We start from the raw sequence: 15,236 nt of genomic DNA, 5'->3' as shown, positions 1-15,236 counted from the left end.
TTTGGGCTAGAGGTCGTGATATTCTAGGAGAAGAGCATGCAGCTTGTTCCCCTGCTACCTCATCATAGTACAATTGTGACCTGTTTGAAGCAGGACATTATGGAGCTTTTCAGTAGAGTTGCTCTTTGACCAAATGTTTTTGTGACCTCTCCAGTCCCAGAATAATCTAAGAGGGGTCTGAGGTTTATGACTGTGTAAGTGTAAAGGAGAATTTAAATGACTTATGCAAAATGACAGAGAGCAGTGACCAAAATTAGCTCTAAGGCTGCCTTTCTGCCCAGGTAACTGCTCAGAGCTCTCTACAGTGAGGTGTTCTGTCTTTGTGTTGAGAATACTTGGCAGATCCAGGCAGCAAAATCAGAACAACTGCCACAAGGACCTGAAACCAAACTGCTGTAGGAGGCCTCCATGAAGTTCTCTCAAGTTACGGGAGTAAACATGCCCTCTAAAAGTGATGACCCCTTATTTCAGTTCAGGAGATGTGCAAAAATGACCATCATATCTCTGAAAATAGAATCTAGTTAGCTTCTCACACAATTTCAAGTTTTCCTCATGTTAAAGTTAGCTGGCTATTTTATTTTCGCAGGTCGATTATCGTAAGTATGTAGCTATAAACATGGCTACAGCTCATCCTCATTATGACAAAGCTGGAAATATTCTTAACATGGGCACATCTATTGTGGAAAAGGGGAAGACAAAATACGTGATATTTAAGATTCCTGCTTCTGTGCCAGGTAGGTGTTCTGAGGGATGTAATAAAGCATAAGACACTAAGGTAAGTACCTTTTGAAGAGTTCTGAATTTTGTTCATAATACAAATCTCAGTCAGACACTTCCCCCTATAGATGATTCAGATGACCCTGAGCTTTGCTCCTTTATGAGAAATACAAGTTACTGGACTTCTGTTTAAAACTGAATCTCTTTACTATTTTTTTTTTTTTTTTTTTTTTTGCCTCCAGGTCATTGCTGGGGCTTGGTGCTGGCACTGTGAATCCACTGCTCCTGGCAGCCATTTTTTCCATTTTATTGGATGGGACAGAGAGAAACTGAAAGGGGAGGAGAGATAGAAAGGGAGAGAAAAAGATAGACACCAACCACAGACCTGTGTTACTACTTATAGAGCACCTTGCAGGTGGGGAGCCAGGGACTGAAATCTGCATCCTAGCATGGGTCTTTTTGCTTCATACTATGTGTATTTAACTGGGTGCGCCACTGCCCAGTCCCCATCTCTTTACTATTCTAACATATTTTTTTCAAAAGTTTCCATTTATCAATTTATTGACATATCTATCAATCATCCAATTATACATATCCAGTCACTCATTTGTCCTATTTTATTCTTTCTTTGTTTCCTTTCTCTTCTTTTCTTTCCTATCCTTTTCTTTTCTGTTCTGTTCTTTCCTTTTCTCTTCTCCTCCTTCCCTTTCCCTTTCCCCTTCCCCTCCTCCTCCTTCCCCTCCTCATTCTCCTTCTCCTCCTTCTTCTTCAACCAGAGCACTTCTCTGGTTGAACCTTCACTCTGCACTCTGGCTTATGTTGGTGAAGGTAATTGAACCTGGAACTTTGATGCCTCAGGCATAAGAGTCTGTTTGCACAATAATTATGCTATCTCCTCTGCCCTCCTAGTCATTTCTTTAGGAATAAGTTTATTAATTTGTCCACCTATCCATTCATTCACTCATCCATTCATCCACTAGTCCATTCATTCATCTAGCCATTCAATCCATCTGTACATTCAACCATCCATTCATAAGCCTATCTTGTTAGTCTTCTAACAAATCTTTGTATGGCAGGGTTGTGCCACCCATTTTCATCCTAGGCCCATAAACCAGGCTGTTAGAGTTGTTTAGGGAGTTCATCCCTGCTGAGATCCACTCCAGATCTCCACCCTGTTATCTGGGCCTTCTTCATTCAGGACCAGGATCCTTGAGGGAAGCCCAGGCTGATTATAATTACATGTTGCTGAGGAAAAAAAGAGGGAGGCTCCTATCCCTTATTTTCTAGGACCCTCTAGAAACCACACCCAGAAGACAGGGTCTCCAAGAGCGGCTAAAGAACATGTAGAATTCTGAAGGTGTTTGGCCTGACCTCTTAGCTTAGGAAAATGGGTCACCATCTATTAGCTTTGCTGATACCCCTTCCCTTACAGATGTGTATAATCTTCTGAATAAAATACCAGTCTCTGGTATTTTCCAGGTCCTGGAAAAGGATGACAGAGGACCTAGTATTGTTATGTGGAAAACTGAGAAATGTTATGCATGTACAAACTATTGTATTTACTGTTGACTGTAAAATATTAATCCCCCAATAAAGAAATAAAAAAATACTAGTCTCTGTTGGCAGATGTGAGTCCCCAAAGCCAGAAGACAGTGATTGTTCTTATTAAATGGAATGTCTACTAATTAAACCAATAAAGGGATTCTTGGCCTAGCTTATAATCCAAAAGCATCAGACTGGCGTGGTTTAGGACTTTGAGTTTCCCACTGCGTATTTCAGAAGAAGACTGTGAGACCTGGGGGATCATGTGACATGCCTATGGTCCTACAGCTGACACACACCACTAGAATTATGCAAGCAGCTTCCTTTTGAGCACCTGTTCCAGGCTAGTGGCTTCCCTGGGATTCACATCAGTCACCTAAATCCTAGGCCAGGATATTTTTCATTTTAGTTTGCTTTGTGCCCCATTTGCCATGTGAAGGAAAGAACTATCATACAACCCCCACAGTATACCTCCCACCAGCCAGCTGTTTACAACATGCACAGGTGGCCACTAAAAAGGTGGGGACGCTTACAGATAACTCATTATAAACCAGCCCCAGGTCTGGGTGGGGAGGCCTTTTGGGCAGTGAGGGTGACTCATATTTACAGAGGAATAAGGAAGCCCAACAAGTGCTGTACACCTTCAGTATATGAGCCCTGGGTGACATGCTTAGATGACTCCATTATTTTGTTTTATTCTCTACTTCCATTCAGTGAGTTCAAATTCTGAGTAGCCAAGCTAAGGGTCAATGCCTTCTTGGATTAACCCCTTGACTTGGACCATAATGATAGACTATCCCAACCCTTAGTTGAGAATCATACAACTGACTTTGATTGTCACAATGTTTGTAAAAATTCTTCATCAACTTAGTGTCCATTTTCAGGTGTTTTAGCATGGACAATGAAAGGAGACACTCAAAGAAGTCCTATGAAATGAATGCCAAGTAATGATTCTCAGCAAAACATGAGAGTTATGTCAGGAAAGTCGCCCCATCTCCCGAGATCCTGATGAAGATGTAGAACCTCAGATCCCAATCCTACATACTTCGTCTAATTCCACATTTTATCTTGCTCCTCCTCCTCCCCACCCATGACCTGTTTTCACATTATAGTTTGAGAAGCATTGCTCCAGAGCAGGGGTTGACAAACTTTTTCTATAAAAGACCCAAGAATAAATAGTGGAGATTTTGGAGCCCTATAGCCTTTGTCACCACTATTCAGCAGTACTGTTGGAGGTCAAAAGCACAAGTATCTATGGACTGTGCTTGGAGGAGGGAGTGTGGCTGTTTGGAGACTGGAAAAGTTTGAGGCTGAAAAGTTTGCTGACTGAGTTTGCTCTTGGTTGAAGAGACCTGTTCCTAGTTCCTGGTTTTCAGATTACAGGATAAATTTCATAGGGGCAAGAGTGGGGAGTAAAAGAAGTGTCCCAAAATGGAAAGGAGCCAGATGCTGGGTAGTGACACTGTCACCTGGGTGACTAGTTCATTTGTCTTCTCTTATTCAAGGTTCTTTTTAGCTACTGAGGGATTGAGAGATTGAGTGGTGGGGGAAGGACAGGTTGCTAGAGCCTGTGTTCATCCTGAGCCTTGTTTTTCTCTAGAGGACAAGAAGGAGAAGAGCTCCTGGAAGCACACAGAGGTGCTATGCTCCATCACTTCCCGCTCCCTCCTCTCCCCAAGCTATTACCACAGCTTTGGACTCACAGAAAACTACATCGTTTTTCTTGAGCAGCCATTCAAGTTGGATATTCTCAAGTTGGCCACAGCATACATGCGAGGAGTGAGCTGGGCTTCCTGCCTGACCTTCCACAAGGAAGATAAGGTAAGACAAGGCTGAGACCATCCCCTGCTGGCCCAGCATAAGATGGCCAGGGTCATGTATGTGTTCCCAGAGGCAAACTCTTAGACAGAAGTCAACATAAAGGAAGCTTCTTAAGGAGGAAGGAAGTGAGCTACCCTGCAGTATCTGAAGAGGCTTCATCAAACATTCCAGAAAGCTGGGATGGTCATCCTAGTGGTTCCAAGTGAAGGCCAAGGCACCAGTCTGGAAACCCCAAAATCAGTTAGTCAATAGAACAAACTGTCTCTAGAAAGGATTGTGACCTTGGACAAAATGAATCTCATAAGCCAAGGGAGTCATCATCTACTTATTTATGGTTACAAATAGGCTATTCCATGGTTCTGACCAATACCTGGGGTCCTCATACCATTCAATGTCATTGAAGACCCTTTTGGCATCACTACTGCCACTGTGTAAATATATGGGGATATGGAGAGGGAGATGCCCTAGACTGTTTAGACATCACAATAATAGTGAGTTCCACAAGATAGTACAACAAAAACATCTTCAGTACAAATATGCCTGAGTGCTCAAAGGATATGTGTATGTGTGTACCCATGTATGTATATATGCCTGTATTTATGTGTATATATGTGCATGAATATATGCATGAGTGTACATGTGTGTGTTTACTTAGTTATTTCCTGTTGTTACTTGATGTGTGAAGACCAATTCTCAATGTCATCTATAGGAATAATATGCGAGGATTAAAAACAATGTTTCACAGCCCCTCCTCATTTCCCCCTCCAAAATCCCTCCCCTTTCCAGAGGGAGCCATCACTATTCACTTAACACCTCCTCCCCATCCTCTTTCTGTGTGTTACATACAGCTTTATGTCCTCTTGTGGCTAGAGACCTCATTGAGTCCTCTCTTCTTGGGAGGAGAATGGGGTGTTTGAAAGTACAAAGGGATTAACTGAGGTCCCTCCCCTACTTAGAACCTGCTAGAGATTTCCATCTTCCTCAGAATACAACCCAAAGGCATCACTCACCAGCCTGTAAAAGCCTTACCACCTGCACCCTGCTCACCTCACCTGTATCTGCCGTATCTCGAACCAGTTAAACATGTTCCTGCCTTTGCATTTTCTGTCCCCTCCACCTGGGACATTCCTCCTGAGATGGCTTATTCCCTCAGTGAGTCTAGGTCCAATCCCAAGATCCCTGAGGCCTTCCTTGAGGAACCTGTAATAGATCTTTTCCACCCCCACAGTGCTTCATTTTCCTCAGTTAAACTCATTTCCATGATACGTTTTAGACTTGATCATTGACTCTCAGTCTCATTTCCTCTGAAATATAAGCTCTGTGACAGCAGGGGTTTGGCTTTATTTTGTCTGTCTAGTTCCTGGAAAGTGTCTGTGTGTCACAAACCCTCTATAGTGCAAGAATGGGGCTATTCAACAACTGGGCACTAGTGGTTAGCAAACAGTGAGGAAGCCTTGCCATGGACAGGCAGACAAAGATTTAAAATGATATACAAGAATGTGGAAGTCAGGGAGAGGTGTTTAGGTATAAAAATGAATTTTAAAATACCTGTGGAAGACAAGACTATTGGAGCAAGAGGTCCAGCAGGAAAGCCAGATGAATTTGGGTTTGTTCTATCACCATTTCTCAAACAGCTTCAGGGCCCTCAGGGTCTCTGATGGGGTGAGGGTCCTTATCCCTTAGAGAGCCCTACTATGAGTAGACAATCTCCCCAAAGGGAAGAGAGCCTAGGAGAACTTAATAAAAAAAATTCTGTGGTTGAAACAGGGATTGTGGTCACGAGGAAGAAAGAATCTAAAATAATCAACCCTATTTTCATTTCCTATAGTGGGTCCCACCCTCCCCACAACAGATTATCAAAGACTTCTTCTTGATTCTGGGAAAGGAGAGAAAGAAGCAAATAAACCCAACCCAAGAGAAGTGGTGAAAAAACAGACTGGAAAGTCCCTTCATTCCTTACAGAAGGAGAGTGGTTAGACCAGAGTTACCAAAAGAAAGAACACAGGGAGAAAGAGGGGGAAGTCTTTGAATTAGACAACTGAGGCTGCAGATATTGCTAATTACTACCCTCAATGATACTGCCTCATGTGACACCCAGAGGTGTGTGCAGAATGCTGATACCCACATGGGCTCCTTAACTAGAACCGGTCATTCTGCACTGCAGCCCTGTAGGGCAGGGTGGAGGTGGAGACTGTGACAACCACATCTTGACAAAACCCAAAAAGGGTTAGAAAAAATGAAAGCAGACCCAGAAGGGTAGGTATAACTTTAGGTTCTTAGGGGCCCCAGCAATGGATGGAACCCAGACACCCAGATGGAGCTGACATTTGGCAGGTTCTCCCCAGCTGGCCATTGCCAGGGAGCTGTTCCCCAGTAGATTCACAACCTAGTGAAGGAAGGGGACATAGTATACCTACAGGGACTTCCCCCAATTCCTGTCCTAGTATGCGGAGACCCTGCAGCAAGGCTTTCTTCCTCTCCATCAGAATTGGACACTTGTGCCACAACCCTTTTCCCTGGGTGCTTCTGCATGGCTGTTCCTCTCCAGGTGGAACACAGAGGCTATGTATGGCTGAGGTAGAGACCCTCCAGGGCTTCAAACTGGTGTGTGTCCTAAGTCTAATCACTGCACACTGCCACAGTGCTGGGTCATCAGAGAGAGAAAGAGAGCTAAGATCCAGTTGTGCACCTTCTTCCAGACTTATATTCATATTGTTGACCGGAGGACTGGAAAGTCCTTGCCGACCAAGTTTTACACAGACCCCATGGTGGTCTTTCATCACGTCAATGCCTATGAGGAGAGTGGCTGCATCCTGTTCGATGTCATTGCCTATGAAGACAACAACCTCTACCAGCTCTTCTACTTGGCCAACCTGAACAAGGAGTTTGAAGAGAATGCCAAACTCACCACAATCCCTACTTTCAAGAGGTTTGCTGTGCCCCTACACCTTGACAAGGTAAGGGCTTAAAAGGTGGCCTACTATATTACTCAGGAAGCTTGAGCCTTTGAAGAATAATATTTTAACCGTGTGTGTGTGTGTGTGTGTGTGTGTGTATGGTGTTAAAATCCAAATGAGATGATTCAAAATGAAATCCAAAATAAACTGTTCTCAAAGAGAGGCAGAAAATATTTTCAGGGGCCAGGTGGTGGTGCACCTGGTTGAGCACATATGTTACAATGAGCAAGTATCCCATTGCCCTTCTGCAATGGGAAAGCTTTGTAAGTGGTAAAGCAATGTTGTAGGTATCTTTATGTCTCTTTCCCTCTCTACAACTCTTACCTCTCAATTTCTGGCTGTCTTTAAACAATAAATAAATAAAGATTAAAATTTTTAAGGGGGGCTGGGTGGTAGCACACCCAGTTAATCACACAAGGATCCAGATTCAAGCCGCTCCCCACCTGCAGGGGGGTCCATTTCATGAGTGGTGAAGCAGGTCGGTAGGTGTCTAGCATTCTCTCCCTCTCTGTCTCCCCTCCCTTCTCAATTTCTCTCTGTCCTATCCAATAAAATGTGAAAAATGACTGCCAGAAGCAGTGGATTTGTAGTGCTGGCACTGAGCCCATTGATAATCCTGGAGGCACACACACAAAAAAAGATATATTTAAAAAATATTTTTTCATGGGCCAGGTGGTAGCTCACCTGGTTAAGTACATGTGTTACAGTACACAGGGACCCAGGTTCAAGCCCCTGGTCCCCACCTGCAGGGGGAAAGCTTCACAAGTGGTGAAGCAAGACTACAGGTGTCTCTCTGTCTCCTTCCCTCTTACTCCCCTCCCCTCTCAATTTCTCTCTCTCTCTATCCAGTAATAAATAAATAAATAAAAATATTTAAAAATATATTTTCATTGTTTTTCCAGATATTCATTGAAATGTTAGATAATATATGTGTATGTATACATATAGATAGATATAGATTGAGTAAAAAGGAAAAAAATCCCCATAAACCCACACATCTACACATATGTATGTAAATATGCACATATTATACATGTGAAGCTGTTAAAATAATGTACAGCATGATTTCCTTTTCTAAAGTTAAGAAATGTATATACAGACATATATGCATGCACTTACATAGGCTTAACTATATACATATGCAACGCACATACGTTTATTTTATAGAAGAAAATCACACTCCACTTTAACAGATTAAAAAATAATTCACATAGCAAACAGTTTACCCACTTTCATTCCATTTAATAACCATTATTTGCAGGCTGTTAGAGTTGTACAATAATCACCACAGCCAATTCTAAAGCAATTTATTAGCCCCCCAAAAAAGAAACTTTGTACCTTTTAGCCATCACCCCACAATGTGCTCATCTCCCTGACCCTAAAATAATCTATTTTCTTTCTCTGAAGATTTGCCTCTTCTGAAGGTGTATATACATGGAATCATTCATACATGTTTTTTGTGACTGACTTCTTTCACTTACACAGTGTTTCCAAGGTTCATCCATACTGTAGTATGTATCTACTATAGTATGTATCTTTATTTCTTTTTTATGGGTGAATATGGATGTAGTAATTTTGTATAATTTTTGGCCCGTTTGTATATCTAAACATCTCTCCCTGACTTCCCATATTTTTCTATGTCATAAAAAATTTTTGCCTGCCTGTCCATGGCAAGACGTTATCACTGTTTTCCAATCACCAGTACCTTGTTGTTGAATAGTTCCATTCTTGCATTAAAAAGTACCACTATGCCAGATGTTATCCTCAATTAGTGTGATGTTGCCAAGACCTTAGGCTTGGCTTTGGAGGCTACAGAGACTTCTGGCTCCAGAGCTTACTGACTTCATGCCTTAATTAATTTAAATGAAATCAAATTCACTTCAATTATATTCTTATGGCTCATATTTACAAATACACTCTATGTTCCAGGTACTTTGCTAAGCATTTTATTTTCCTTACCTCACTTTATGACTACAGCAGTCTATGGGAGAGGTCCTCATATTTAGTTTCATTTTATAGATGCAAATGAAAAGACCTTTACCAAAAAAAGAAACCGAGGTTCCGAGAGCTTAAGGTATGTGCCCCAGGTCACATAACTCAGAGTAGCAAAGCTAAGACTAGTGACTTCACCAATGTTTCTCTAAACCCATACATGTTGCTGGCAAGGTGTATAAGTCTGTTTTTTCTTCTTGGCAAATCCTCAATCCTTGAGTGGGTCATACTGAGGGAAGGGGAACAGAGGAGGCTACAGAAGGCCTAGGGAGCCTTCTCCATCATGACTACTGGGCTCCTCAGTGCAGAGGTTCAACATTTCTCCCAACTAGTTAGTGGGGTAGCATTTGTACCCAGAGCTGTTTGAATCTAAACTTGAGGTGCTCTTTTTCCCTGTCCCAAATTCTCCACCCTCTCTAATCAACAGTTATTTGTGTATCCCTATCATGACTTCTACAACATTCCCTAGGCCTCTATTTAACATTTATAATTTATGAATTCATGTTGTTAAGTTTAAAAAAAAATTTTTTTTGCCACTTAGGGCCTAACTGACAGTACATAATCTGACAGTACATAATGCTGTCAGATTCCCAGAGATCTCTGTTCTAGATTTATTTTTCCAGATAGAGGGTAAGAGACAGGAAGAGGTGGAGAGAGAAGTAAGACACCACAGCACTGCCTTACTGTTTATGAAAATTCCTCTTTGTATGATGCTCCCATCTGGTAGCCTGGGACTTCAGCCTGGGTCCTCATGAATGGTAAAGTTTTTGTTCTACTGGATGAACTACGGCCATCCCTCAGCTCAGTTTTTTTCCCCTTTCAGATAATTTTATTGAGAAGTAGTGGTTTACAGGACATTTGCTGACACTTGGGTACAGTTTTTATCTCCCAGTTATAGAGGTCTGCACACCACTCCAATCATGAACTTATTCTTCCTTCACCATCATGCACTGCATCTACAGTACCCTCTCTCCTCCCTCTAGCCCCTACTCCTTGTCCTTTGCTTTGCTGCAACACATCAGCTCACTCTTTACATGATTCTTTTGAAGGGAAGTCTGGGAGATGGAAAGCTAGCATTGCTGGCCTCACATAGAGTGCAGCATGAGCATAAAACAACAGAAATCAAGTAGAGTCTTCAGCTCTAAGCACTAGACACTGTCGCTGGCAGAGATTTAAGCCCTGTTATTAAATGAACAAAGTAAAGTATTAGATGTGGGACCAGGATATAACTCACCTAGTAGAGTGTGAACCACACCATCAGAAAAGCTCTAGGTTTAAGATCTGGCATCATAAGGCAACACTGTCAATAGTGGGGTTTCAAGGGCTGGGGGCGGGGGTAGGTAATTCTATGAATGGTAGAGTGGTACTGTGGTGTTGTTCCCTTTCTCTGTCTCCTCTTCTCTTATCCATCCCTCTGTCTCTTTTTCCCTTTTCAAATAAAGAGTGAGAATATTTAACCTGGGAAAACAGCTCAGCAGTGATAGTACACAGCTAAGAAGCGCTGAGTTTAATCCCAGGAATCAACACCCCTCAAAATAATATTAGGTATAGGGTCCTATTAGAGAACTTGAAAGAAAAGAAGACATTAACTTTTTCCCTGTGTAATTTGCTGCTATTGAATGAAGGAATGAATCCCACAGAAATTATCACATGGACCTCTGCATCCCTCGCTAAGGAAAGCCCCACCAGGCAGTGTTTGGACAAGGTCTGGTTCCAGGAAGCAGTGGGGACATCACAAAACACCCAGGTGGCAGATCACAAGGTTGGCCCCACCTCATATCGACCTCATCCCCAGATGATACACAGAGAAGAAAGACTCCCTCCCACTGCCCACACATCATGGGGCCTTTATAACCTTTTATCTTGCTCAAGAAGGGATTTGCTTCCTTGGAGTCAAGCTAAGGAGTCTAGCATGTATGTTTTAAAAAGCTGCCCTGTGAGCCATCTGCTGCTTTGAAACTAGCAAAGAAGAGAGCCCTGGAAAGGAGAGCTCTGACCACGCTTTCTAATTGCTATTTATTGTCCCTTAAAAACATCTTCTTGCTTCACTTTCAAGTCACCCCACCTATATATTGAAATAGGAAAGACAAGCAAGTAGACATACTTACATATTCAGACTTAGTGCCTCCAATTCCATCCTGGCCTAAAGCTTATTAAGGGAGTGAACTAGGAGGAAGTTCTGCCCATGTTCAAAACCCCTTCTGTTTGGGGCCTTCACATGTGATTCTCTGCCTGCACCACTGTCCTTTTCCCATCAGACCTCCCACACCTGACCCACCACCACCACCATCACCACCCATCACCACCATCACCACCACCAGGTTACTATTCTCCCAGGCCTCTGAGGCCACACCCATGTGGCTCTCACCCAGCTGGATGCAGACAGAAGCTCCAGAAGTAGGACCAAGCCGGGTGTGGTCTGAGCCCCCTGGGGATTCTAAGGCCAGTCAAAGAGGAGCCTCTCATTCCAGGATATCCCTGCTGAGGCTTCAGGCCTCTGTGTATTTACTCTCCTCAAATGCACTTTTTTTTATTGGTTTTTTTTTTAATTTTATTTATTTATTCCCTTTTGTTGCCCTTGTTGTTTTATTGTTGTAGTTATTATTGTTGTTGTTGTTGTTGGATAGGACAGAGAGAAATGGAGAGAGGAGGGGAAGACAGAGAGGAGGAGAGAAAGATAGACACCTGCAGACCTGCTTCACCGCCTGTGAAGCGACTCCCCTGCAGGTGGGAAGCCAGGGTTCAAACGGGGATCCTTATGCCGGTCCTTGTGCTTTGCGCCACCTGCGCTTAGCCCGCTGCACTACAGCCCGACTCCCCAAATGGCACTTTAACGGCACCTGTAACTCTTTATTTCTCATTATGTTAGGCCTAATGATGGCACTCAGTCCCCTCTTCCTGTTAAAGCCCTGAGAAGTCAGCAGTCTGTCTTGTCAGTTTATCCCCTGTGCTTGAAATCACAAGGTCCAGTTCTCATAAACTGCTTGAGATTTTTTAACAAGTGAATGAATGAAAATATGAAGCAGGGGGGGAAAAAAACACTAAGTCCTCCTTTAGCATTTAGAACATTTCCTGAGTAGAAAGTTCTTTTGGGGGTGTCGGGCAGTGATGCACTGGATTAAGTGCACATAGTGTGAAGTGCAACGACCTGCACAAGGATCCTGGTTTGAGCCCCCAGCTCCCCACCTGCAGGGGGGTTGCATTACAAGTGGTGAAGCAGGTCTGCAGGTGTCTATCTTTCTCTCTCCCTCTCTGTCTTCCTCTCCTCTCTCAATTTCTCTCTCCTATCCAAAAAAAATGGAGGAAAAAATGGCCATAGGAGTAGTGGATTCACAGTGCAGGCACCGAGCCCCAGCGATAACCCTGGAGGCAAATGTATATATATCTTCCCATGTAGAATAGGCAATAGGGAAATTTATTTTCACTGAAACCTGCCAGTGTCCTAGATTCTTTTGTATTAGGGCAGGCTGGGGTCAAAGGAAGGTAGGGCCTCTTGGCATCCTTGCCTGTTTATAGAGGGTAGCACAGAGATTGCCTGAGGGAGGACTTTCTGGGGAGGGAGTACAGGGAGTAAGGGTCTTGGGTATACAGACAGCTCCATGTTGCCCTGTGTTAGTCCTGCCTTCAGGTGCCTTTGTAAGCCCTTACTTTCTGCCTGATAGTTGTCAGAGCATAAAGAATCATCCCAAGAGGAAACACCTAAGTCTGAGATGGAGTGACTTCAACTCCCTGCTTAGGAAACTTGGTTTATGTTTTGTCTGCAAATACAAACTTATAGACCCAAGAATATGAAAAGCTACTGTTTATGGAGTACTCACTATGACAGGCTCTATGATATGTACCTTTTCTCCTATTCAGCCCCCAGCCAGTGGACTCCTGATACTGGCCTTGGCAATGTGAAGAGACCTGATCCTGTCTTTCTCCAGCAGTATCCCTGCTCCACAGACTGAGAAGTTCATAAGCCAAAAGAACATGCCCAGCTAGAGTAGCACATTTCCTGCCTCCATCATGAAATTGGGATCCATAAAGTCCCTGTTCACATGGCTTGAAGCCTGCTTTCAGGACCTCCTAAGTGCAGGTTTTGACAATGATTGGCATGCTTTCTTCAAATATATAAAGTTTCCAGGGTCAACTGTTGACTTGCTGGTGCTGGCTGTGGTCTATATACAGTGGGAAGCATGGAGGGGAGAATAAGGACGAGAGGCCCGCAGTCTTCTGCCACTCTTTTTCAGCTCAGAACACCAGAGAATTAAACCTGGAACTTTGGAACCTCAGGCATGAAAATATTTTGCATAACTGTTAAACTATCTTCCTCACCCTAATTTTACTTCATATTACTTTAACATTAAATTGTCACATATAAGGACTAGGATATAACTCAGCCAGGTAGTGCATAAAACTCAGGGTTCAATCTGCAGCATGATGTGGGAGCATTCCATAGCTGGTTGAGTGGTACACCTCCCTGTTTCTCTGCCTGTCCTTCCATATTTTTTGTCTCTCTGTCTAAGAATATAGAATTTGGGCTACCAGGCAGTGGGGGCTTCTGGACAGTGGTGCACCTGGTTGAGTGCACACATTACCACTCGCAAGGACCCAGGTTCAATTCCTAGATCCCCACTTTGCAGGGGGAGGCGTCACAAATGGTGAAGCAGTGCTGCAGGGGTCTCCCCCTCTCTATCTTCCTTTACCTCTCAATTGCTCTCTGTCTTATCAAATTAAAATAATAAATAAATTTAAAAGACTTAGAAAAGGTATAGAATTTTAAGAAAATGGGTCAAGAAGGACATGGTATCACACATGCTCAAGGTCCTCAGTCATTCCTGGATGCTATGTTAAAGAATAATAGTTCAACAAGGGCAACAAATGGGAATAAATAAATAAAATAAAATATTTTAAAAAAAAAGAATAATAGTAGTGAGATGAAATAGTCACATAGGATGGGAGAGGTAGCATAATGGTTATGCAAAAGGCTTTCATACCTGAGGCTCTATAGTCCCAGGTTCAACCCCTCATACTCTTATAAACCTGAGCTATGCAGTCCTCTGGGGGTGGAAAAAAGTCACTTAGTGGTGACTACCTAGTGGTTTCCATGTCAAGTAGTACAGTTCTACAACATTAAAAAGCTCTATAAATCAAAAGAGAACAATTTTTTAAGTCACAGGGGTGGTGGATTTCCACTCTTGTCCAGGAAGCTGAAAATTTTAGGAATTGTTAAATGTTTCACAATCTTCTTACTGAATATGTGCAACACTTCTTTGGCTGATTTATTGTTCTCTTCACTCTAGAAAGTAAATTACCTTTCCCTCCTCTCATCATTTCTCTCTGTCCTATCCAACAACAATAGCATCAACAACAACAACAGTAATAATAACCACCATAACAATAAAACAACAAGGGCAACAAAAGGGAAAAAAGTAGCCTCCAGGAGCAATTGCAGAAGGTGGGGTTTGAGTTGCAATTGCATTTGATGTGTATGTATGTCTGGCCCCAAGTTACAATGTGTCTGACCTTGGATGAAGCACTTTCATAATGATGATTTAATTTAATCCTGACCATAGTCCTCAGACACAGGTCGAAGCAACCTTTCTTATGCACACCACCTATCTAAAGGTCACAAATCACTCATTTATTTAACAAACAAGGAAGCAGACATGCTCTGGATGGTCCAGGCTCCCTGATTAAATTCATCTATAGCTTCAGAGTCAGATTTTATCCCTGGCAGCTACCTAGCTTCAAAAATCATGTTAAGGATGATTACTGAGATGTTTTTCTTCTCATGGGAGTTCCCTCAAACTTAGGGATTTCAAGGCAAGCCTGCAGGATTTTACAAATTCTGGCTAGAAAGCAATTTCTTCCCAAAGCTGAGCATGTTGACTGCCAAAAGCAGCCGAGTCATGTTCATTACTGCTGTGTGTGGAAAAATTCAGAGTATAGCCTTCAACCAGTCTGACCAGTTTCAGGCTGATGTTATAAAATGCCTCTGCAGCTCTACTCCCTGAGAATCAAGCCCAGGACATGCACAAGAGTGCCACGTGCCAGCAAGGCACAAACCTGGGCCTCCCACCAATTTGCAGTACAGGAAGGTACAACCATTCAGACTTCTGTTTACCAGATGCCTCGGACCTACCAGGCTCTGGGTGACTTTTTCTTGCACTTCAGCTCATATATATATATATATTTTTTTTCCTTTTCATTTTATTGGGACTG

General features: G+C 42.8%; 1 protein-coding gene across 1 annotated transcript in view; it reads left to right on the top strand.

The window, feature by feature from the left end:
• The window catches only part of BCO1 (beta-carotene oxygenase 1), a 50,442-nt gene that overhangs the window by 20,650 nt on the left and 14,556 nt on the right, over positions 1-15,236 (top strand). Inside the window, exons 5-7 of the mRNA XM_060171988.1 lie at positions 587-734; positions 3,860-4,080; positions 6,780-7,037. Coding sequence (XP_060027971.1) covers positions 587-734; positions 3,860-4,080; positions 6,780-7,037 — 627 coding nt within the window. The remainder of the gene's footprint in view (positions 1-586; positions 735-3,859; positions 4,081-6,779; positions 7,038-15,236) is intronic.

This window comes from Erinaceus europaeus, chromosome 2 (assembly GCF_950295315.1).
Source record: "Erinaceus europaeus chromosome 2, mEriEur2.1, whole genome shotgun sequence".
NCBI lineage: Eukaryota > Metazoa > Chordata > Mammalia > Eulipotyphla > Erinaceidae > Erinaceus > Erinaceus europaeus.
The sequence above is the reverse complement of the archived record's forward strand: the minus strand, read 5'-3'. Positions and strand labels throughout refer to the sequence as shown.